Raw genomic sequence first — 25,068 nt, forward strand, 5'->3', positions numbered from 1 at the left:
TTATGTGGCTGCAGTCATTGTTCGCAGTGATTTTGTAGCCCAAGAAAATAAAATCGGTCACTGCTTTCATTTCTTCCCCTTCTATTTGCCATTAAGTGATAGAACTGGATGCCATGACCTTAGTTTTCTGATTGTTGAGTTTTAAGCCAGCTTTTTAATGCTCCTCTTTCACTTTCATCAAGAGGCTCTTTGGTTCCTCTTCACTTTCTGCCATTAGAGTGGTAGCATCTGCCTATCTGAGGTTGTTGATGTTTTTCCTGGCAGTCTTGGTTCCAGCTTGTGATTCATTCAGCTTGGCATTTAGCATGGTGTACCCTGCACAAAATAAGCAGGGTGACAATATACAGCCTTGACTTATTCATTTCCCAGTTTTGAACCAGTCCTTCACATGACTTAACGCCTTCAGCTAGGAGGAGATCCGGAAGAAGAGAGTCAGCAACTCCACTGTCTTTCCTCAGCGCTGTCCCACCCCCTCACAGGGTCTGGGTCTCCTTGTGGGCTGGTTCTCCAGCAGGAAGGACCCCAGGAGGACCCCAGTTCCTCTGGATTCTCCCCTTCCCTCCTCCTCTGGCCAGCCCCCAGGCTGGTTCTGACTGCAGAGGTGGGGAGGGCATGCCCCCACCTCCTGACTCACAGCACCTTACTTTCTGGCAGCACTCCCTGGTGCTACCTTGACATTCTTAAGGGTTTTAAAAAGATATTTATTTATTGATTTGGTTGCTCTGGGTCTTGGTTGCAGAATGCCAGATCTTCGATCTTTATTTCACCATGAGGGATCTAGTTCCCTGACCAGAGGATCAAACCTGGTCTCCCTGCTTTGGGGGTGTGGAGTCTTAGTCACTGTACCAACAGGGAAGTCCCAACATTCTTAAGTATTTTAATCATCTCCTGAACTATAAATTCTGGGTTGGGATCAGGGGTGAGGAGGGCAGACAGGAGACCCCTCAGTTCCAAGCCGCCTCCCCAGGGGTATCACAGAGGAGATTAAATGGGGCTGGGTTACATGTCCCCATGGGAAACACGTTGCTTCGATCTCACTCCAGCCCATGCACTCAACTATAATCCTGTGAGCAGGATCGGGATTTGAATCCTAGGTTCCGACCCTAGAACCATGACAGACTCCAGACAGCATCACTTTCATTCTAGTTCTGCTCAGATTGGCCAAATGCTCAAGTCACATGGCCTGTCTGAGCTTATCTTTTCTTCACTGAAATGTTAGGATCCGTCCTGTTCGGTGGGCGGTGGCTGGAGGGAGCGGTGTGCCCCGAGGCAGGAGCGGATGAAAGGTAGCTCTCCGCACCTGGCCTGCCCTGCGGACTAGTCTCCTCTCCCTGGGCCCTGCTGCCCTCTGCTGGTCGAGGTCCAGCTGCCTGGCCAGTGCCCAAGGGGTGGTCAGGAGCCAGGGCTGGGAGTTCCCATTCTATCCTGCCCCGTGTCCAACTGCCCAGCTCTGCCACTCACTGCTGTGGGTCCCTCTTTCCAACTTCCTGAAACTGTTTCCTCAGCTGCAAAGCGTGGGCTTGGAAGTGCTGACCGGGGGAGGACGTGCGGTATGTCACGTACAGCGCCTGGCCAGACAGGACTCTGTGATGCTGATCTGGTGGGCAGACAGGAGCAGGAGTTCCAGAACAACAGCGCGGCAGAGGCGTGGGTGCAAGAGGTGAGCTCTAGTGTCTTTCGTTCATTGATGCCCCACCCCCGCCCTGGAATCCCCAGCTCCCTTCCTGTTTATCTCAATGGCAGGTGCACTCTGCTCGGCAAACTTGGGACACTCCCCTCCCCTGCTGCTTGTTCCCGTATCCCGCTCACTCCCTCACCCTCCTCTTGGTGTGCAATGGCTGGAACAGGGCCTCACGTAGTAGACAACCAGTATTTCCTAATCCAGAAAAGCTATGACAAACCTAGACAGCGTATTCAAAAGCAGAGACATCCATTTGCTGACAAAGGTCCATAGAGTCAAAACCATGGTTTTTCCAGTAATGTATGGATGTGAGAGTTGGACCATATGGAAGGCTGAGTGCCAAAGAATTGATGCTTTTGTATTGTGGTGCTAGAGAAGACACTTGAGAGTCCCTTGGACTGCAAGGAGATCAAACCAGTCAATCCTAAAGGAAATCAACCCTGAATATTCATTGGAGGGACTGATACTGATGCTGAAGCTCCAGTACTTTGGGCACCTGATGTGAAGAGCTGACTCATTGGAAAAGACCCTGATGCTGGGAAAGATTGAGGGCAAGAGAAAGGGGCGGCAGAGGATGAGATGGTTGGATGGATGGCATCATCAACTACTCAACAGACATAAGTTCGAGCCAACTCTGTGAGATAGTGAAGGAGAGGGAAGCCTGGTGTGCCACAGGTCGCAAAGACGGAACATGACTTTGCAACTGAACAGCAACAATCCAACACATGGAGCGTGTGCCCTGCCCTCAGTCCTGGACCAGGCTCAGTGTCCCCTCAGCAAACAGGAGCCGAGGAGGAAATTCTAACCTATCTTCGGGGCTCCCCTCCGAGGGTCCAGCCTGCCCTGCCGAGAGCCGTCTGCCGCGTACACCACGTCCACTCCCCTCTGAGGCTGCCTGTCCTTGGCATCGGGATCCCTCTCAGGCCTGGGATCACATTGAGAAGAGGGGACAGACACCCATCTAACACTTCCATGCTTGCCCCTGCTTTACAGCCTCTGCAACAATGTTGTATAGCAAATAACCCCCATGAGTGCGTGCTAAGTCGCTTCAGTTGTGTCTGACTCTTCGTGACGTCATGGATGGTAGTCCACCAGGCTCCTCTGTCCACGGGTGGGTTTTCATTTCTTTCTCCAGGGGATCTTCCCAACCCAGGGGTTGAACCCATGTCTGTCATGTCCCCTGCGTTGGCAGGCAGATTCTTTACCACGAGTGCCACCGATCACTCTAGTTAGTAGTTAACACTGACTACTGAGTGAGTAGGCAACAGCTGAGCGACTTCACTTTCACTTTTCACTTTCCTGCATTGGAGAAGGAAATGGCAACCCACTCCAGTGTTCTTGCCTGGAGAATCCCAGGGACAGAGGAGCCTAGTGGGCTGCTGTCTATGGGGTCGCACAGAGTCGGACACAACTGAAGCGACTTAGCAGCAGCAGCAGCAACATTAACTCATATAATCCACCTCCCGGGGGGAGGACCTCCTCTGCCCTTCATTTTGTTCTTCACTTGTCTAGTCGTGTCTGATTCTGTGGGACCCCATGGACTGCAGATGGCAGCTGGCCCTGTCCTTCACTATCTCCCGGAGTTTGCATAAACTCCTTTTACAGATAAGGAAACTGACACAGAGACAGCCCTGGTGACTCCTCCAAGGTCACAGAACTGGTAAATCACAGAATCAGAATTGAAAACAAGGGAAATCCCTGGCTTTCCACAATCTGACCGATTTATCAGAGGCATGGAGCTTGGAGATCAAGCCCAGGAATGTAGGGTGGGTGGTCAGCTCTTCCACTCTGCTTTGGATCTCTCTGCCCCTCTGTCTGGTCTCAGGCTCTGTTGGAGCCCTAGCTAGTGGCTTCGGGGTGACTCCCGGGGAACTGTGAGTTTTCGATCCTCCAAAGGAGGGGCCCCCAAGAGCAGGAGGCAGGAGAGAGCAAAGAGGGTGGCCTGAAGTGGCTGATCAGCCAGCCACCAACCCCCTCCCACGCCCAGATGTGGGGCCCCGGGGGCGTGTCTTGGGGGGGAGCGGAGAGTAAAGCTACGTGACTCAGAGAGTGTGCCCCACCCTCCCTGCCCAGGGATGCCAGGGAGTGGCCCCTCCCGGGGAATATGACTTGGGGTCCCCACCCCTTCCCCTCGCCTTCCCGGCAGACACCCCCAAGGCTGGGTGGAGGCAGGGTAGAAAAATGAAGACACTTGATTGTCTATGGCTCCTGGCCCCAGCTGGCCTCCGGGCTGCACCTTCCCCAGGCTCCCACTCGTCTGGCCGCGCCCACCCTGCCAGGCGGGTTGGGAGGAATTGAAAGCCTGGCTTGATGGGTGAGGAGGAGAAAGAGGCGGACAACCCACAACAACAACCCCGGCTCCAGGGATGCCCCGCACCCTGCCCCCACCCCGGGACCCCTGAGACGGCTGGCGGGCTGAAGCTAGAAACCAGCCGCCCGATGGTTCCCACCTCTGGTGGTTCCCACCTCTGGCAGCCGCGCAGGTGTCTCAAGCTGAGGGTGAGGCCTGCATTCTTCCCTAGCTCTCAGCATCCCCACCCTCCCCGTGGTCCACCCTCCTGGCAGCCATGGCTTCCCAGCCCAAAAGTCCCCCGGCCTTGACTTGTGGTGGCTTGTTCCTCGTGTCTGGGTGTCTGCAGCTGCCCAACTGGGTCCTGCTCCCGCCTCCGCCCTCCCGGCCACCCTGCCTGGTCCCGCCACCAACTGCAGGATCCTAAGGCATCCAATCTGGCCTCTCCCACTGCATGGGGAATGAAAACCCAGTTCCTTCACCCAGGGGCCCACGCACAGACAGCACACGCTCTGGTGTGCAGGCGGGTTCGTTTGAGTGCAGTGAAGCAGGAGCCGGGAAGCCAGCAGGTCCACCGGTGTTCTGCAGAAGGTGGCCTCTGAGCCGGACTCTGAAGGATCTGGGGGTAGAGGGGGGCTTGGAACAAGCAGTGACCGGGAAGAAGGGTGGGCCAGGGTGGGGAAAGCGCTCCAGCAGGAGACTTCGAGGCTGGGCCAGCTATCGGGGTGCGACTGGAGCATCAGGTGTGCTAGGCATAAGGTGGGGAGGGTGGGCTTCGGTCGGGTGCAAGCAACCTCCCACGTCCCCACCTAGGAAGTTAGACCTCCTCTGGGCAGGGGTGTGCAGAAGGCTCAAGCGACTGGATCCATGCTTTGGAAGGTGTGTGGTGGTGAGGAGGATGAAGGAGGCTGAGAGGCTGGAGGCTGGGAGATGGGAGAGGTCCAGGCAGGAGCAGCTGAGGTCCCGAAGTGGGGCATTGCTTCGCGGCATCCGTCCATTCATTCATCATAGATTTCTTCAGTGCTTCCTCTATGTGAGCGCTGGTGTTTTTTACTTTTTTTGAAGTTTCTTGGCTGTCGCTGGGTCTTTGTTGCCGCGGGAGGGCTTCTTGGGGGTCTCTCATTGCAGGGTGCAGGCTTAGTTACAGGCTTAGGATCTTGAGGGCTTCCGAGGTGGTGCTAGTGGTAAAGAACCTGCCTGCCAAGGGAGGAGACAAGAGACGTGGGTTTGATCCTTGGGTGGGGAAGATCCCCTGGAGGAGGGCATGGCAACCCACTCCAATATTTGCACCTGGAAAATCCCCATGGGCAGAGAAGCCTGGTAGGCTCACAGTCCATAGGGTTAAAGAGATTTGGACATGACTGAAGCGACTTAACACACACACAAACACGTGGGATCTTAGTTCACTGACCAGGGATGGAATTCACGTCCCCTGCACTGGAAGGTGGATTCTTAACCACCTGACCTCCAGCAAAGTCTCCTTGTAAGGCATTGTTTGAGGCACTGCATTGTGCTGAGTCGTTCAGTCGTGTCCAGCTCTTTGCGACACCATGGATTGTAACCTGCCAGGCTCCTCTGAACCGTGAACTTCCTGATGTGCAAGCTGGTTTTAGAAAAGGCAGAGGAACCAGAGATCAAATTGCCAACATCCGCTGGATCATGGAAAAAGCAAGAGAGTTCCAGAAAAACATCTACTTATGGTTTATTGACTATGCCAAAGCCTTTGACTGTGTGGATCACAATAAACTGTGGGAAATTCTTCAAGAGATGGGAATACCAGACCACCTGACCTGCCTCTTGAGAAATTTGTATGCAGGTCAGGAAGCAACAGTTAGAACTGGACATGGAACAACAGACTGGTTCCAAATAGGAAAAGGAATATGTCAAGGCTGTATATTGTCACCCTGTTTATTTAACTTATATGCAGAGTACATCATGAGAAACGCTGGGCTGGAGGAAGCACAGGCTGGAATCAAGATTGCCGGGAGAAATATCAATAACCTCAGATATGCAGATGACACCACCCTTATGGCAGAAAGTGAAGAGGAACTATAAAGCCTCTTGATAAAAGTGAAAGTGGAGAGTGAAAAAGTTGGCTTAAAGCTCAACATTCAGAAAACGAAGATCATGGCATCCCGTCCCACCACTTCATGGGAAATAGATGGGGAAACAATGGAAACAGTGTCAGACTTTATTTTTCTGGGCTCCAAAATCACTGCAGATGGTGACTGCAGCCATGAAATTAAAAGACGCTTACTCCTTGGAAGGAAAGTTAGGACCAACCTAGGTAGCATATTCAAAAGCAGAGACATTACTTTGCCAACAAAGGTCCAGACGTCTAGTCAAGGCTATGGTTTTTCCTGTGGTCATGTATGGATGTGAGAGTTGGACTGTGAAGAAGGCTGAGCGCCGAAGAATTGATGCTTTTGAAATGTGGTGTTGGAGAAGACTCTTGAAGAGTCCCTTGGACTGCAAGGAGATCCAACCAGTCCATTCTGAAGGAGATCAGCCCTGGGATTTCTTTGGAAGGAATGATGCTAAAGCTGAAACTCCAATACTTTGGCCACCTCATGCAAAGAGTTGACTCATTGGAAAAGACACTGATGCTGGGAGAGACTTGGGGCAAGAGGAGAAGGGGACGACAGAGGATGAGACGGCTGGATGGTATCACTGACTTGATGGATGTGAGTCTCAGTGAACTCCGGGAATTGGTGTTGGACAGGGAGGCCTGGCGTGCTGCGATTCATGGGGTTGCAAAGAGTTGGACACGACTGAGCAACTGATCTGATCTGAGGCTCCTCTGTCCATGGAGTTCTCCAGGCAAGAATACTGGAATGGGTTGCCATGCCCTCCTTCAGGGGATCTTCCCAACCCAGGGATTGAGCCCATGCATTGCAGGTAGATTCGGTACCATCTGAGTCAGCAGGGAAGCCCATTGGAGGCACAGAGGATCCCAACAAATCCAGCCTGCGCTCTCAAGGAGCTGGCAATTCAGTGAGAGACCCGATTGCATCAGTGACGAGCTCTCCAAGAACACAAGGGAGTGCAACCCAGGGTAGGGGGCTGGGGTCTGGCTGGAGAGAAGTGGGTATATGAGCTCTGGACCAAACTGCTCCCTGGCAGGGACCCTCCTCCCCAGTGGCCCCATCAGACCAGGCACGTGCCCTCTCCCCTCTCTCATCAGGCCAGGAATGTGCCCGCTCCCCCCCTCTCATCAGGCCAGGTACGTGCCCACTCCCCACTCTCATCAGACCAGGCACGTGCCCGCTCCCCCTCTCATTAGGCCAGGAACGTGCCTGCTCTCCCCCCCATCAGGCCAGGTACGTGCCCACTCCCCCCTTTCATCAGGCCCGGCACGTGCCCGCTCCCGCTTTCATCAGGCCAGGCACGTGCCCGCTCCCCACTCTGTGTGGTGTGGCCCCAGGAGCCCTTCCCCTGCCTCTGCACACCTGTGGCTCTCCCACCTCCTTGACCCCATTCTGCTTCTGCTCTGCCTACGGAAAGCAGTTCTTCCCAGACCTTGGCCTCCCAGCCCATGTCCTGGGCGAAGTGCAGCAATGGTCTGAGATGAACTTCAGTCCTCTTCTGGCCATGTGACCCTTTTCTTCAGGAAACCTCAACGTTTGAAGGCCTTCCACTGATTGGATGAGGCCCACACAGGTTATGCAAAGTAATCTATTTTACTCAAAATCTACTAACTGAAAAGTAATCACATTGAATAAATACCTTCACAGCCTCTAGACTGGCATCAGCCCTGTTAACCTCATCAAGTGGACATTTAAATTTTTGCTTTCTGGGTGCACCGAGCAACATGCGAGATCTTCATCCCCTGACAAGGGGTCACGCCCGGGACCACAGCAGTGAAAGCGCCGAGTCCTAACCACTGGACCGCCAGGGAAGTCCCAACACTGATTATTTAAAACGTTTTGTAAATTGTATTAATTTTCGACTGTGCTGGGTGTTCGTCGTTGCTCAGAGTGAATCTCTACGCTGGGTCTTAGCTGTGGCCTGAGGGGTCTATTCTCCTGACCAGAGATCGAACCCAGGCCCCTGCATTGCGAGCGCTGAGTCTTATCCACTGGGCCACCAAGGATGTCCTAACAAGGCAGAATTTATTCTTCCTATTTATCAGGTGAGAAGGTTGACTCTCCAGGACCAAGCCCATCAGTCCATCATCTTCTTTTTAATACTCTCAGCCTCCTTGTCCTGAGTCTCTTGTCTGCCTTGTAAAACTTCACACAGCATCTGATGGACTCTCAAGGGACCACGAGGCACTCATTGCCTCCATGCTCACTGGGCAGTCTCTCTTTCCAGGGAAGTGCCTTCTCTCTCTTGGTAGCTTCCCAACCACCCTGCATGCTGGAGTTAAGATGCCGTTCTCCATGGCATTGCACACAGACTTGGCTTTAAGGGCACAAACTGTGGGTTCCCTGTTACACCCGTAGTTCTTGTCATGGTGCTGGGTACCTCATAGAGCTCCCTGGACACCAGGCTGTTGAAGGCATGGATGATGGAGCCTCTGGTTATCCGAGGGAGGGAGCATGATCCAGACATCTTGTTCAGTATCTCGCTGTCCCGTAAAGAATATACTGGGCAGCCCCACCCTACTCCACACGATCAGTCCATGTTTCCTCATTCCTCCTTTATTCCTGGCACTGTGCTAGGCATCTGACAAGCATTTTGCCACTTCACCCCCACAGCAACCCTCTAGGGTGGGCAGGATGCTCTCTGGCTGCCAGATGGAATTGTTAAGGCTGGAGGAGTGTCACGCTTATAAAATCACCTGGCTCTGGAAAATGATGGAACTAGGATTCGAACCCAGATCTGAGACTGACTCCAGAGACAGAGCACTCTGCCCGTCTGCAATGCCAAGGGGCCAAGCCACATCCCCAAGAAAGGGATGAGGGAGACAGACAGCCTTCTTCAGGGATGCCCAGGTCTGGTGCAAAAAGTCAGTGTGACAAGCTTCTTTGCAAAATAACTACCAAGGGTTGCAGGGACTCACATTTCGGGAAATCAGAAATGTGCGAGCTGGGCTTAGCTCACTGGGTTGGGGAGGGCAGGAAGGGGAGAAGAGAAAGAACATTCTGGGCTGGAGTGGGCTTGGGGGAGGAGCAACCAGGCCAGAAATCTAGGCCAGGAACAGTTGTTTCCTACTCCTGAGCAGCTTATGTTAAGACCCTGGAGTAGAGCCTGTAATCCAGGTGGGGTTTTCTGAGCAGATCCCTAACATCACTCCCCCTGTCTCAGCTCAGCTCTGTAACCTGAGCCAGGAGCCCTCACCTGGAGGAAGCAGTCCCACCCCTGGAGCTGTTTCTAATGAAACTGAGCGGGTGGGCTGTTAGTGGCTGGTTCTGTGTGGGTGGACCGCACACAATCAGTCAAAGGTCTTAGAAGGTCTTAAGAGAAGAGACTGAGGTTTCCCAAGGAAGAAGGAATTCTGCCTCAGGTCAGCAACACAGAAACCCTGCCTGAAATTTCCAGCCTGCTGCCCTTCAGAATTCAGACTCAGGACAGCAACATCCAACATCGACCTCCAACCTGTCCTACAGGTTTCGGACTTGTCAGTCCTCAAAATTGTGTTTTTAAGCCGATTCCTTAAAATCACTCTCTGAATATATATCCCATTGGTTCTGTTTCTCTGGAGAACTCTGTACAATATTATAGACTGTACTATGTACATTACACCCATGGAATAATATCTATTGTATTTATCATAAATAAAAGCGATACTTGTGAACCTTTTGTGAGCACCCTCTGTGTGCCAGGCACCCGCCTCTTTCACAGGCAAGAGGCCCAGGTAACTTGCCCAAGGTCCTAAAGTGATAGCCTGGTTTGGATCCAGGTAGTCATACTGGACCCAGTGCCTACACAGGGTGTGCTTTTATCCCCCACATGGAACACGTGTGTAAAGGCATTTCAAAACAAGAGGCATGATGCAACGGACAAGTGATGTCATCTGAACGTGTTTACCGCTGGGATGGGCAGGGTGAAGGAGGGGGTGGGTGGGGTGGGTACAGCCCTAAGAAGAGCCACAAGGTGGCGCCAGGGCACACAGGCGGCTCCAGGATGTGTGGTCCAGGGCTGGGAGATGGGAGTGAGTCAGGGGTCTCCAGGACCAGCCCTCCATAGGACTGGTGAGCCTCGGACCCCCCTTCCTCAGGCCTCAGAGGGGTTTTGCTGCAATCCAGGATCCCAGCCCCAGGGTCAGGGGGGCTGGCCTCAGGGGTGCCCATCTGTTTGAGGTATAGTTCGGTGGTCACAGCCTGGGGACTGGGTCCGGCCCAGCCAACTGGGCAGAAGGTCAGCAACCAGCTCCTTCCTGTGCTGCCAGGGCAGTCGGGCGGGGAGGGCCCCAGGCCCTCAGGTCACCACACAAAAGCTCCGGGTGATCCGCCTCCAGAAGTTGCGACCGCGGCTGCTGAGGGCCACCTCGGCTGCCTCCTGGAAGACGGCGTGGACGTTCTCCTGGAGTAGAGCCGAGCATTCGAGGTAGGCCACGGCGCCCACGGCCCGCGCCATCTCCTGGCCCTAGCAGAGAGCGCGACAGGGCTGCTGTCAGCTGGCCACTGCCGGGGGCCTCGCGTCCAGCCGCCCCCTCCCCCACCGGGCCCCTTGCCACCCTAGACGTGCTCTCCTAGGGCGCCCTCAGCTCCTGCCCCCTGGCCTGACCAAGCACCCTGATGGGTTCACACAGTTTCCTGCCTCAGTTCTCGGCCAGGTCTCTGCCTCTCCAGGTACCAACTAATTACCTTCCCAGCCTGACCCAGGCGCGCCACAGAGAGGGGCCTGCAGACTAAAGAGTTGGAGGGGTCCCCCTGGCTGTGAAGTAGGGGGGCAGGACCATCTGATGTGCACTCCACTTGCTCTCCATCCTCACTGGAAACTTCTAAGCCTGGCAGTTCTTGACCACGTCTGCTTCCCAAACACCCCCCACCCTGCTCCACATCCTGTGTGTGCTGAGAGGCTGGGCCAGAGTGGCATCCTCCCAGGGGTGCCCTCTCCTGCCCCCCACCCCACCCCACCCTAGGCTGCGTCTCCTACCCTGTGGTAGGTCACAGGTTCCAACCCGTTTTTCCGCAGCTTCTTCACCAGCATCTTGTCCTTGCGCAGGTCGGTCTTGCAGCCCACGACGATGATGGGCACCTCCTTGCAGAAGTGATTCACCTCTGGGTACCACTGTGGGGAGAGGGGTGGTGAGGACACGTGTGTGAGCCATCAGGGGAGTGGGCTGCTGTCCTGAACTCCGGGTAAACTCTGACAACGATACTTAGCACAGCCAGCTTAGGGAGCACTCTTGGCGCTAGTGGTAATGCAGTGCCGATGCAGGAGACATGGGTTCAATCCCTGGGTCAGGGAAGATCCCCTGAAGAAGGAAATGGCAACCTGCTTCAGTATTCTTGCCTGGAGAATTCCATGGACAGAGGACACTGGCGGGTTACAGTCCATGGGGCTGCAAAGAGTCAGACATGACTGAGCGACTGAGTAAGGGAACAACTCACTGGCACTAAGAAGACAAGGTACTCCAAGCCAGGCTAAGACTTTACACATAATGAGCACACGAAGCCTCTGTCTCTGTGAGGCAAGTTCTATCATCAGTCCCACTGCACAGATGCACTCACTGAGGCGCAGAGAGGCTCTGTAACTTGGCCTTGGTCACAAGACCGGAAGTGTTAGAATTTGAACCCAGAGGTTAGCGCCCAGAGCCCTGTCCCCACCTACTCTAGAATCCTACCTCTGCAAGGTAAGGGGTCCCAGGACCGTCTCCCCAGTGGGGCAACATTCATAAATAAATAGTGAGGCTCTAAAACTAAAGCAGCTCACGAAATGCTTGCAGCAGCTGTTGGCCTTTCGGAGGGGGCACTCCTGTCCTGCCAGCTGCTCTCTGGAATGCGAGGCCTCACGGCTGGGTTATTTCAGTCTGGACTATAACCCAGGAGCCTGGAACCAGCAGCGCACGCCAGCTCAGTTTCGGGGAAAACCGGCATCAAACTGTCTGGCTTCTGGAGACATATGGGGCCTGTTTGGGGTCCCAGCGACCCTTCCATCCGCAAAACTGCCCTTGACAAGGGTCTTCTCTCTGACGCTGCTTTGCTAAGTCCAACAGGGCATCTCATCAGACCTCGTCCTAGCTAAGCCCTGGCATCAGCGATCATGCCATCCTCCGAAAGCTGGTTGGCATGGTGCCCCAGGGCCCCACACTCCTGGTTGTCCTCAGGTCTCCAGGTGACAGCTCCCCTCCGCCTCCCACCCCCAATCCACAGCTCTTCCCCACCAGCAGCTCCTAAATGGATCTGCCCAGCCCTGTCCTCTCTCAGGAACCGCAGACTCAGACTTCTGCCTGCCCCTCCACCGGGATGTCCAAGGGGCCTCCACTGCCCACCTCCCTGCCCTCAGCCTGCTCCTCCTCGTCTTGGGAAACGGCAAGTCTACCTTCCAGGTGCTCTGAGCAAGTGTCTCTCTCCCACCCATGTCCAATCCATCTGCAAACCCTGGTGGTTTGGTTCTACCTTCCAGATTTGGTACCCACTCACCTCTCACCATCCCCTCTGCCGGTACCCTGGTCCCAGCCTTGGTGCCTAGAACAGTCCTGGCACATAGAGGTACCTTCCAAATGCATACCAGTCTGCATGGAGCAGACTGGTTCAAGTCCCAGGGTTACCACCTTAATAGATGCGTATCTTGGAGCAAGGGCCCCAATCTGGGAACGATAGTATCTGCTCCATAAATTGTTTGTTTTTGTTTTTTTCCACTTTTTGGTTATACTGTGGGGTATGCAGGATCTAAGTTCCCCAACCAGGGATTGAACCTGCGCCCCCTGCAGTAGAAGTGCAGAGTGTTAATCACTAGACCACCAGGGAAGTTCCTTTGTAACATTTCTAGGTTAGCTGAGTAAGTATGTCAGTGCCCAGAACTGCACCTGCCCGTATTAAGTCCTCAGTAAACACTGCCATCGTTGTGGTTATTGTTACTACAGCTGTCACTGGTTGTGCTCTGATGGACCCTGGAGCACGCCCTTCACACACGCCTGGAGGCGCTGGCGGTAGGAGCTGCTGGCTGGAACAGAGCAACTCCAGGGACCATGTCCCCACCACCTGTGAGCAGCCCTGGGGACCTCTACCGTGATCAGCGGATGTCCTGGGCGGCCACTGGGAGCCAGCGGTCACGTTGCGGGAGGCTGGCAGTTCCTGTGACCTCGGACAGGCCGGGGCTGGGGAGAGGCAGGGGTCTCTGGGTTGCCCTGCATCCTTAGGCAGAGTCATGGTGGAAAGGCCTCAGCATTTTGAGTCTGCAGCATGGGCAGGCAGGAAGTACTGGATGGGGAGTCAGAGTCTCGTCCAGACCCTGCCACCAGATCCCCGTGGGACCTTGGGTAAGCCGCTCTGGACCTCCGTTTCCCCACGGTTACGCCAAACACATTGGACCACACATCATCCAGGGCCTGCCAGGTTCTGACAGTCAGCTGGGTCCAGGGCAGGGGCGGAGCGGAGTGGCCTGGCTATGGGGCTTTGCCTCCCTGTCCATCCCCACCTCCACCCCGCTGCCACCTACCCGGTTAGAGATGTTGTCGAAGCTGTGTGGACTGGTGACGTCAAAGCAGAGGAGCAGGACGCTGGCATCAGGGTAGAACAGGGGCCGCAGGCGGTCATAGTCCACTTGCCCTGGTAGGGTGGGGGCCGGTCACTCCCTCCAGATCTCCTGCCCACTGTCAGCACGTCCCCAACATCAGAGCGGTCACCCCAACCAAGACCAGGGGAGGGTGTGAGCTGAGCGGGTGAATTAGACCAGGGCCTAGTTCGTGCCTCGGAGTCCAGCCCGTGAATGATCCCCTTGGGGCCGTGTCCCCCTGGCTGGCCTGTGGGATGTGCCAGCCCCCGCCTGGGTGAGACCACTTGCTGAGAGAGCCCTGCTCTGGCAGAAGTAGGGGGTTTCTGAGGCCCCCACTCAGAACCTGCTTTGCCCTAGGCTTGGGGGAACTGGGGGAGGAGAAGAAAGAGGCAGGCGGGACCTGGGCCAAGATGTCACAGCCCAACAAGGTAAGGGGGTTGTGGGATTCCCTGAGTTTGGCTTTGAATTCTTTTTTTTTTTTGACCTGTGGGATCTTAGTTCCCTGACCAGGGATCAAACCCAGGCCCTGCAGTGGAAGGCACAGTCGTTAACTACTGGCCTGCCAGGGAAGTCTCCTAGCTTTGAGTTCTGATGTACTTGACTCTGAACCTTCTTGTGGGCAAGGTCAGGAGGCTGGGGGTCAGAAGTCAAGGTCGAACAATCTTATAGGAGCTAAAGCCAGGGTGGAACGCTCAGGAGGCCAGAAACAGTCTGCCTCTTGAGAGCCAAGAGTTCCGCCTTGTCTCCAGGACCCCGTTGGCTGCTCTGGGTCAGGGGGCTACAGTGAGGAGGGTTCAGGCCAACACCCGTCCCCTGGAGACTGCTTGGCCTCCCTGGTTCAGAAGGAAGGGGGTGGGGTCCCTCCTGCCACCCTGCCCCTCCCCCAGCCCTGCACCCACCTGCCGTGTCCCAGATTTGGAGGTGGACGGGTTTGCCCTTCACCTGCAGATTCACGCCGAGCCGCTCAAACACCGTGGGGGTGTAGCTCTGGGGAAGAAGGGGTTGGGGGTGGTTAAGAGGGCAGCTTCTGAAGGGCGGTGGTCCTGGCAACCAGGTCAGAGCCCACGAATGCGCGCGGCACAGCCCCTTTGGCAGTCAGCAGAGCGGATGGTTTCTGGGAGGGAGCTGGCTGGTGGCGTTGCGGCCACTTTGCAGCTGAGTGCCCCCTGCCCCGTCGAGGCACTGAACCTCCCTGGGCCCCTCCGAGACTGTAGAGTGGGTCTCCTGGAGCACCCACCGCAGGTGCTGCTGTAAGGAGCTTCACATGGAGCCCCGAGCCCAGGGCCTGGTACAGACTAACATTCTACAGGTGCCAGGACCGCTATTTTTATCTTTGTCCTTGTCCAGACTGTCCCATTTCCGAGCCTTCCTTCCTGCTGTCCCCGCCTCCTAGAATGACATTAACCTACGTTTGTTCATTCACTTATTCATTCATTCATTCACAAGCACCTTCTCCGGGTCTGATTCTGGACATTCAGGAACAAGTAATAGAGACTCACTGCCTAGCCTGGGGAGCTCCTAGCTTTCGGGGGTGGGGGAGTCCCCTCTTTTGCCTCTCAACCTCTCATAATCCAACCAGGATGCTCCCATTTCTGTCTCTCTTACCTGCCCTGCCTGGCCCCAGGTGGAGGTCACCCGCCAGGGGCCCCTCCACCCCAGGCCCGCTAAGCCTGAGCTCGCCCCCTCCCCACAAAGGCCAGATGAGTGGGAGCAGGAGGGGCTTTTACACAAGTGCAGGAAGGAAGAGGGGAGCTTGTGCAGAGGGGAGCCGAGCAACAGGGGGCAGGTTTTCACACCACAAGCCCTCTGCACCAAGCGGCATGCTGGCCCCCTTGCCTTCTGGGTAGCCAAGTCTTGCCCCCTTGCTCAGGGCTGGGCAGTGGGACCATAGCCCGGGGGGACCCTGTTTTTCCCTCTTCCCATGCCAGGTGGGGCCCCCACCTGCCCGTGACTCAGGAGGACTTCAAGGCTGCCTGCGTGCTGGTCCTCTGAGTCAGGGCCTGGCCACTGGGAAGGGCAGTCCCCTAGCAGAGGGTCAGCAACGTCCTTCAAGGGCACTTAGGAAGCGGTGGTGGGGAGGGTGGGAAGAAAGGTGGGTCACAGAGCAGGCAACCAGGCAGGATGGAGAAGTCAAGGATGGCCCTGGGGTCAGCCACCCTGGACTCTAGTCACTGGCACTTCCTCTACTCAGATTAGGGCTGCCCCCTCCTTCCCATGCCCCCTCCTTGCCCCCTCCTCTCAGGCCTGGTAGGGGACAGTGTGACATGTGCCATGGTGGCTATGAACGCTGGCTTTCTTTTTTTTTGGCTGTGCCACACAGCATGTAGGATCTTAGCTCCCCAACGAGGGATCGAACCTGCACCTCCTGTGATGGAAGAGGAGAGTCTTAACCACTGGACCACGAGAGAAGTCCAAGGAGCACAGGCTTTGGAATGAGATGCACCTGGCTTAGGACGGGCTCTGGCACTCACTGTGTGACCTTGGGCCAGTGCCCTCGCTGGTTAAAGGAGGCGAGTATCTGTGTGTGACAGCGAAGGCCGGCTGGCAGGCGAGGTCAAACGCCCACCGCTTAGGAAACTGGGCGCCAGGGGCAGCATCCACCCCTCCAGGAGGTGCCCCTTCCCCAGCCCCTCCCCAGCCTGTCACCGTGGAGGTGCTGACATCTGTAGAGCTCCCAGCTGGGCTGCCCACCGTGGCAGGACCCCTCCTGATCTGAGGCGCAGGGCGACCTGCCGTGAAGTTCTTGGGAGCCACGCTTCTGGACTCTGCAAGTGTCTGTGGAGATAACACCGTCACCCACATTCTCGAGGGATCTGCTCTGCGAGGCTCTTTACCTGCACCATCTCTGATCCTGGTAACCTTAGAAAGTCGACACTATCCCCATTTTCTCTTTTTTGGCCTCACTCCACATGTGGGATCTTAGTTCCTTGACCAAGGATTGAACCTGCGTCTCCCACAGTGACAGCGTGTGGTTCTAACCACTGGACCGCCAGGGAAGTTCCCCTCACCGCGTTTTCCTGTTGAAGACACTGAGGCCCAGAGAGGGGAAGTGACTGGCCCACGGTAACATACTAGACAGATGGCTGAGGATGGGGCCAGGTCTCTCAGGCTCCAGGAGCTAGGCTCTGACCCTCCTTACCTGTCTCTCCTGAGGTCACCCACTCTAGCCCCTGGCACCAGAGCTGAGCAGGAAAGCCCCATTCACGGAGTGGGACTGGGTTCTCCCCTCTGGAATGTCATCCCGCAGACTCCATCGACACCTTCTGTCTTGTTCTTTGGACCCCCCCAGGCAGGGTCACTCTCTGCCTGCAGGACCAATAAGCACCTAATCTTATCTGCGGCGTCCTCCTGCAGAAAGACAGGGCTGGACCCAGCTAGACCAGGGCAGATGACTCATGCTTGGGTCTGACCGCACAGCGTTCACAGACAGACAGATGGACCATTATAGCATGGGAGACACAGCTCCAGAGAGGAGACCCAGGAGTTTCCCCGGGGAAGCACACTCATGGGAGTCCCTGCCGGGGGCCAGGAAGAACTCGGCTGGCCCTGGAAGGTCAGCTGGTGTGCCCTGCCCTGTTCCACCCTGACCCTGCTGTGGGGGCCCTGGGCTTCTGGCCCTGTGGTTGTGGTTGTTGCCCTAAGTGTCAGGGGCCAGTGCCCAGCTAGGAGTCCCCCTGCCTCGGGAGCTTTCTCTCTACTCTCCAGCCCTGAACTCAAGGTCAGGCCACAGCCAGACAAGGCTCACTGAAGCCCTCCAGACCCCCGAGGCCCTCCAGATCCCAGCCTGCTCTTCACTGCAGGCAGGAAGCCTGGCACGTGGGATCCCAAGTCTCCTAGCTGTTGGCTCCCCGGGCTTGCAGGGCTGTCAAGAGGAGGCGTCCAAGGCCAGGACAGGAGGAGGCTGCTCTGGCTCGCAAAGCTCTGGGCTGCGGAGGATATCCTGATCACGGCCAGGAAGACCTGGGTTCTAGGCCAGGGCTCTCACAGGCGGGCCCTGTGCCCCGAGGCCAGACTCTTCTCTCCGGCCACTGTCTTTCCAGCTATAAACTGAAGGCCTTTTCCGCTCTCAGATCTTGTGCTTCTTTAAATGAAGTGTTTCTCTTGTGCCTGGAGGCAGACGGGTCCCTGGGAATGCGGGTCTCCAAACGGGAGGACCGGTGGCAGGCCGGCCCCCTGGTGACAGGCGTGTGCTCCCTTTCCCTGGCCACCCCGAGTGTCCTTCACCCTTCAACACACACTTCGTTCACATCAGCCAGAAATGCCTATTTCCACACTGCAGCCTCTGCAGTCGGGATGGGTCTCACCCTTGAGGATGTCTCAGAGCCCAGGACAGTGGCAGTGAGGTACCCCCACCCCCTCACCCCCATCCATCCAGGCCCCTCTCACAGGCCCCTTTCCCAGGCCTCAGGTCGCCCAGCTTCTCTGTGGAGCTCCCCGCAACTCTGCCATAATTGTTGGGTTTGGGTTCTCACAGGCAGCATCTGGGGGCCCGGAAACACATCCCTCCCCCCAACTAAAAAAAAAAAGTGAGTGGCCAAAGGACATGACGTCAGCTCCCAAAACCACACAGCAAGAGTTGGCTTGATGCTGCCACAGTGGAAAGAAAGGCTGACTCCGTTAGCAGGCCCGGTCTCCTCAGCCTCCCCCATCCAACTCCCACCCCCCTCCCCGTCCCCCCGGGTCGGAGGGTGCAGGGATCCACTGGAGGGGGCGGTGGTGCTGCAAGGGGACCCATGGGCTCCAGGGGAACTGGGCTGAGGGGGCGCACAGTGGGTGGGTCTCACCCTGCCCTGGGGCTGACAAATCCGCCTGGACAGGCAGTGGGCATGCTGGTGGGGGAAAGACAGTCCACGTGCCCAGGCATCGACGACATGCCAGGTACCACCCGGGGCCATGTCTTAGCCTTGCCTTAATGCTACCTCACCACCACCCTTGGGTCTCTCCACCCAGGGAGGTCTCATGAGGGATTGGAGGCTCACAGAGGCTGAGCAAGGCACGGTGGCCCCCAGCTGGGGGAGACTGAGGTGCCAACCCAGCTGTCTGACGAGGTGGTTGTGTTCTGACCCTCTAAGGCTGAGCCCACAGGACAGCCATCGTAGGGGCAAGAGCTGGGTGAAGACGTGATGTCTCCCAAGAAGAACGTTTGCCACTTTTCAGTGGGTCCTTCCTGCTGCAGCTCAGCCCCTGACTTGTGTGAACTCACTCATCGCTGCGACCCTGAGAGCTGGGCACCACAGCTATTCCTATTATGCAGTTGAGCCAACAGGCACAGAGAGGGTAAGGGGCCTGCCTGAGGGCACACAGCTGTGAGTCCCGAAGCCAGGATTTGAAGCCAGGAGATCTAGCTTCACCACCCCAGAGTGGTCAGTCCTCTTAGCCAAGGGGTGCCACCGAGGGTTCTCTTAGGACCCACAACGTCCCCAGGCCGCCCAAGTCATTCCCCCCGCACACCTCCCCCGGGTAGGTGCCGTTCTTGGCACTTTACAGACGATGCCACTGAGTCACTCCTGGGGCCACGGTGAGAGCTGCCTTGGACCCCAGGCTCTGCGGGGAGGCAGGATGGGCGCCTGTCCCTCCCTCCTCGGGGGGCAGGAGGCGCCGGGGGCCGCACTCACCTCGGGGAAGGCCCCCTCCGCGAAGACCATCAGCAGTGACGTCTTCCCGCAGCCGCCGTCGCCCACGAGGACCACCTTGACCGACCGCGCGCCGCCCGGCGCCTCCTCGCTCGGGGCCTGGGCCGCCTTCATCGCGGGGCGCGGAGGGACGGAGGGAGGGAGGGAGGCAGGGCCGGGGCGCGCGGAGCGGCGGCCGCGGGGCCGGCGGGGCAGGAATGTGGAAGGGGCGGGGCGGCGGGAGGAAGTGCGGGCGGCGGGCGGCCCAGGTGAGGGGCCGGCCGGGCACATTCCGCGGCCCTGCCCCTCCCGTCCCACGGCCCGGGACCCAGGCGGCCCGAGACAAACTCTTCTTGAATCTCTGCTCTGTGGGGCCCTCAGGGTGCAGGAAGTGGAGGACCCAGATCGGCCTAGGTCCCTCAGGAGCGCACCCCGGTCTGATGCGGAGAAGACTCGTAGTTGGGCAGTGACCCCATGGACGGGGACAGACGAGGCTCCTGGCCCACTTCTCGCCGAGCAGGGAGGTGGGGGTCAGCCCTGTTGGCCCACCAGCTTGGTGGGGGGCAGGGACGGGGTCCCTAGTGCCTAGTCTCTGCGGGCCCGGAGCAGGAACTGGTGACTTTTGGTGGATGAATGAATGAGTGAATGAATGAATATGCATCCCTTCCCCCCATCTCCCTGGAGACAGAACACCCCACAGCCCTCCTGCAGGTGTTCCAGGAAAGGTGGGAAGGGGGTGACCCGGGCAGGCCCTTATGGGCGAGTCCGTGGCACTGCCAGCTGGACCTCCCCTCCCCCAGCCAGTACCAGGAAGTCTCACTAGCAGTGGGTCTCCCCTCTGCCTGGGGCATGGCCTGGTGAAAGCGATGGAACCTTCCATCTGTAAAGTGCTTAGAGCAGGGTCCGGTACATGGTGGTGATGCCATGTATAATTCTTGCTATTTCCTGTGCTCAAGGGCTTGGGGACCCTGAACTGCAGAAGCTCAAGTCTCTCACAGGGACTTCCCTGGTGGTTCAGTGATTGAGAATCTGCCTTCCAATGCTAGGGATGTGAGTTCAATCCCTGGGTGGGGAACTTAAGATCCCACATGTGGGGCGACTAAGCCCCTCGCGCCACAACGAAAGACCCTGCATGCTGCAACTAAGACGTGATGCAGACAAAAAAAAAACGTCTCTCACAGCCTAGAACGGGAGACAAGCGGGACATATTAGTGTGATGAGAGCTCCAGCCGTGGCAGGGACAGGCAGTGGACGAGAGGAAGAGGGGCCCCACACTCAGGCTGGGGGTGGTTTGAGAGAGGGGCCAGAGTCTTGAGGAAAAAGCGAAACGCAGTTAGATGGGGGAAGAGAAGAGGGTTCCAAACTGAGGGGACAGCATGTGTAAGGTATAGAGGTGTGTGTGGGGGGTTGTTTGCAGTGGCCGGGGCGGGGGGCAGGGGGTGCTGCAGTTCTTCCCTATGATGAAGGGTGAGGTTGGATGAGGGAGCTGGTCCTGGGGGTGAATCTGAGGATTAAATGGGGCCTGGATAGTGGAGCACTTTGGGTGCCAGGAATTAATACCGAATTGAACTGGAAACTCCCTGTCACCTGACCGCCTACTCCAGTTACGCGTGCTCAGTCACTCGATCGTGTGAACCCATGGACTGTGGCCCGCCAGGCTCCTCTGTCCATGGAATTTTTCAGGCAAGAATACTGGAGTGGGTTGCCATTTTCCTCCTCTGAGGGACCTTTCTGACCCAGGAATCCAACTGCGTCGTCTTCTGGATTGGCAGGTAGATTCTTTACCACTAGTGACATCTGGGAAGGCCTCCTACTCCTATTAGCAGCCAGAATTGAAATATATATTTATAAGATGGGCACAAAGGCCGCCCCAGATCATGGACTGTTTCCACTGAAGCTCAGAGAAACAGAGGGCAGGAGTCTCGGGGTTTTTCACCTTCCCCCACACAGGTCATGACATCATTCCTCAAGCAGTTCAAAGCCAGGAGGTGAAAAACCACTCTCAGCCCCCTTAAACCTCACCATGGCCCAAAGAGGCAGCTAGGTCAAGAGTCACCACCCCTCTGCTGAGCAGCAGAGTCCAGGCCGCTGACTCCTGTTCCAGGCTCAGCCAGGGCCACAGTCAGCAGGCCAAATGAAGCCTCACCTGGATGGAGCGAGCACCCCAGGACATCCCCTCCCACCTGTCAGTTGCCCCTTCCTCCCCGAAACTGCCAAAGGGCTGGGCAGTGACTTGGCACCGGACTGGGTGTGTAGCCACTGATCAGGGCTCCCCGCCCCAAGGAGTGGTGGGGAGGAACCCCACCCCCAACAATCAGCTGTTGGCCTCGTCATCCCCTAGGCTCCCCTGATGACTGCTGTCATCAGGCGTTGGGTGGCAAGGCTGGGAGGCAGGTGGGGCCAGACTAGGGGTGGAGGGAGCTAAGAGTCAGGCAGAGGTGTTTGGCCTTTGTTGCTATGGGGATAATCACTCTAATGACACTCTTGATGTGTGTCATGCTTTAGAGTTTCACTGAACATTTCCTAATAGTAACAGCGCCCATCAATGGACTGCCAACCGTGTGGAGGCTCTTCTGTCCCCTAGCAGGTGGGGAGTGTTAGCCCCATTTTACAGATGGGGCACTTGAGGCCCAAAGAAGTTTAAGCTCTTGTCTAAGATCCACAGCCAGTGTGAGGCAGGGCTCTAACAAGAACCCGGTTCTGACTGCAGAGCCGGGCTTTCTCCCAACATCACACCTCATATGCATCATTTCCTCTAGCGCTCAGACTGTGAGCGGGGCAGAGTGAGGGATTGGATTCCCCCATTCTGCAGATCTGGGAACTGAAGCTCAGAGAAAGGCAGTGGCTTGTGTCAGGCTAGCACGATCCTGAGCCAAGATTTCAACCCACGTCCCCTGATGTTAAACCCAGGGGTTCACTCTCACTCTATGCTCCTGCTTCTGCCAGAGGGAGATTTAGTCACTGGCCAGAGAGTCTGCCCTGCTGCCAGGGAATTTCCCCAAATCTCAGACATTGCTGGACCCAGGATGGTGCTGTTTTCTTGGGGCTTGTTTTGGATGAAGAGGTGGCCCAGGTCACAGTTGGCCTGAAAAGGGTACTGTTTGCTGTTTTACAGTTTTCTGTGGCTGCTGTTCACCACCAGCTTGTGGGTGACAGCCCTTTGAGGCCCAGCAGTCCCAGGCCCAGAATCCTCCAGCACCCTGCTCAGTGGGTCATTGACCTGCAGACCCCAGGTCCTCGGCCTGAGGCGGAAGTCCTTCCTTCAAATGTAATAGCCAAGCAGGCTCTCCCAGCCGAGCCCTGAGCACCTCAGTGGCAGGGACTGAGGCCCACCCACCTCTGTCCCCTAGATGGGAGTCCTGCCCCAGACTGGAACCTAGCCGTGGCTCAGGATGTTATGTCCAGTTGACTGGCTGGACAAACAGGGAAAAGGAAGGCAGGTGAAGGAGCAAGGGAGAGACAAGGAAAGGAAGATGGGCTGATGCAAAAGAATAAACCAAAGAAATAAATGAAGGAACAACAGTTGCTTGGCTGAGTGAATTCAGAACATGACCTGAGCGCGGGGTCAGCAGACAGGTGACTACCCTCCGGCCCCCATCTGCTCCAAGGACCCCCATGGCCCTGGCCCATCTGCCCCATTTTCCGACGTCCCACCCCCATCCTCAGTGAGACCGGAACTCCCTGCTGTCGGGGCCGAGTCTCTGCTGCCCCCGTGTGGCCACTCTGCTCCCTGCACCGACAATACGCAGGGCTGCGGGCACTGCTTGGTGTTCCTGGCTTGCAGTGTGGGGCGTTCATGGAGCCGGGTGGAGGCACCTGGAGTGGGTGCCAGAGGAGGTGGAACTTCAGAGGCGTGGTCCTGCGTCCTGCCCTTTGGGATGTCTTGGCAGGGGACACAGATGCTTTGCTCTTCAAACCTCCCAATGTACCCCCCGCAAGTCCTTTTCATCCCAAACACCAGATCCCAGAGCTCCAGGACCCCTTCACCCAAAGCCTTGGTCTCAATGTTTACTGAGCATCCACTGTGTGCCAGACACTTGACCTGTCGCATTTCATGAGCTTCCTATGTGGCTCAGCTGGTAAAGAATCCTCCTGCAACGCAGGAGACCTGGATTCGATCCCTGGGTTGGGAAGATCCCCTGGAGAAAGGAAAGGCTATCCACTCTAGTATTCTGGCTTGGAGAATTCCTATGAAATGTGTTTAATTCCTATCCTCCTTTGATGAATGAGGAAACTGAGGCCCAAAGGAGACAGATAATTTGCCCAAGATCCCACAACTGGTATGTGGGGGTGCGGGTGCCTTCAGAGACCTTCTTGACCAATATGCCCATTCTTCAGATGGGGTAATTGAGGCTCTTGAGGGGAAGGAATTTGTCTCACAACAAGTAAGCAGCAGACTCAGTCTGTGGCACGTGGAACCCAGAAGGGCTTCTTGTCCTAAGTTTCCTTGGGTCTGGCCTCCCCAGACCCACACAATTCCGGTCGCCATTTAACTGAAGCTCAGGGCTGGAGGCACAGGCCTCTCGTCCCTGCTTTGCTATTACTGATCCCTCTGGCTGGGACGGGAAGGTTGATAGTGGGGTGGGAGGGGTGGAGAGTGAGGCAGCCCTGTGGCCCAGCCCGAGTGTGCATTTGGCTTTTTGGTCTGCCCTTCAGGTGTCTGCAGGCGTAGGCGACAGGGCGGAGAGAGGAAGGGAGAGTCTGAGCCGCTGTCACCCGTGGCTGCTGCCGGCTCCTCCCGCCCCTCCCACGTGCAGGCCTGGCCCCCCACTGCCGCTGTCAGGCAGGCGACCTGCACACCTGGCCTCTTGGGTGGGGCTCGGCCTATCCCTGAGGGCTCCCAGACAGAGGGGGCTTGGCACCCTTGAGGCCTGGGGCTGGAGGAGCAGGGGAAGGCGGGGTGGGAGGGGAGGAAGGGGCAGGAAGAGACAGGAGGATCGTGGTTTGGGCCCTGCTGAATGACCTAAAAGCAGTGGGGAGAGCAGGGCTTGCTCACATTCCTCTTCATGACCCCCAAAGCTGCTTAGGGTGCCCCGCCCCCGCCCCTGGTCTCCCTCCCTCTGGCCCGCTCCCGCCCAGGACCTCACTGCCAGCTGGCCAAGGACATTCAGACTCACCCTGGACAGGAAGCCTCCCCAGCTCAGCCCCACCTGGCCTTTCCAGCCCCAGCTGGCCGTCTGGCTCCCCAGACACCTGCGCAGGTGGTTTCCCTGCCTTGAGGCTCTCTCCCTCCTCCACGCGCTCAGTCCTTCCCACTCTGCCGTCTCCTCCAGGAAGTCTTCCCTGATTTCACTCTTTCTGAGCTCCTGCAGGGCCTGTTACCACTGTCTACTGGGCGTGGGGGGGTGGGGGGCAGGAATTCTACAGAAGCTCTTCACTTAGGCCCTGAGGTGGGCAGGCCTCCTGGGAACCCTCCCCCAGTGCCCCCCTTCTGCTCCCTGGCCCAGATTCTCCTTCTCCCATGCTTGCTGTGATCTTCCAGGACAGGAGAGGGGGAAACCAGAGCAGCCTGGGATCCGGAGGGGCGTCTCTGCTGCCCCTCAACCCCGCCCTTGAGAAGCTGGGGAAGGAGGCAGTGTGGTTTAGTAGTTGAGTCCTAAGTTCAAGAGCCAGAGAGCTTGAGCTCGAACCCCAGCTCTGAGATGCTCTGGCTGTGTGACCTTGGGCTAGTTACCTAACCTCTCTGAGTTTCAGTTTCCACATCTGCAAAAAAAAAAAGAAGAAGAAGAAGCAGACAACAGTCCCTGCCTCTTAAGTCTGCAGGGTTGCAGGCCGGGCACCGGCGCTCACTGAATGCACCTGGCCCATCTCCCCTCCAAGCCCTTGCTCTGGTTCCCTTCTCCCCATTCTCCCTGAGTTTGCTCTAGCAAGGCTGA

At 56.9% G+C, this 25,068-nt stretch overlaps 1 protein-coding gene across 2 annotated transcripts; it reads right to left on the reverse strand.

Moving 5' to 3' along the window:
• Positions 1-1,822: 1,822 nt before the first annotated feature.
• Positions 1,823-19,426, reverse strand: RHOD (ras homolog family member D). Of its 2 annotated transcripts, none has more exons than XM_070359628.1 (5): positions 19,196-19,426; positions 14,480-14,567; positions 13,524-13,633; positions 11,016-11,150; positions 1,823-5,168 (listed from the first exon to the last, which is right to left on the reverse strand). In XM_070359628.1, exons 1-5 carry the CDS (start codon positions 19,325-19,327, stop codon positions 5,121-5,123), a joined length of 513 nt encoding a protein of 170 aa, XP_070215729.1. In that variant the 5' UTR covers positions 19,328-19,426; the 3' UTR covers positions 1,823-5,120. The 2 variants fall into 2 exon arrangements, with proteins under 2 accessions (XP_070215729.1, XP_005903611.1); XM_005903549.3 differs by lacking the exon at positions 1,823-5,168 and adding an exon at positions 9,907-10,502 and having other exon boundaries at positions 19,196-19,425.
• Positions 19,427-25,068: the final 5,642 nt, after the last annotated feature.

This window comes from Bos mutus, chromosome 22, assembly GCF_027580195.1.
Source record: "Bos mutus isolate GX-2022 chromosome 22, NWIPB_WYAK_1.1, whole genome shotgun sequence".
NCBI lineage: Eukaryota > Metazoa > Chordata > Mammalia > Artiodactyla > Bovidae > Bos > Bos mutus.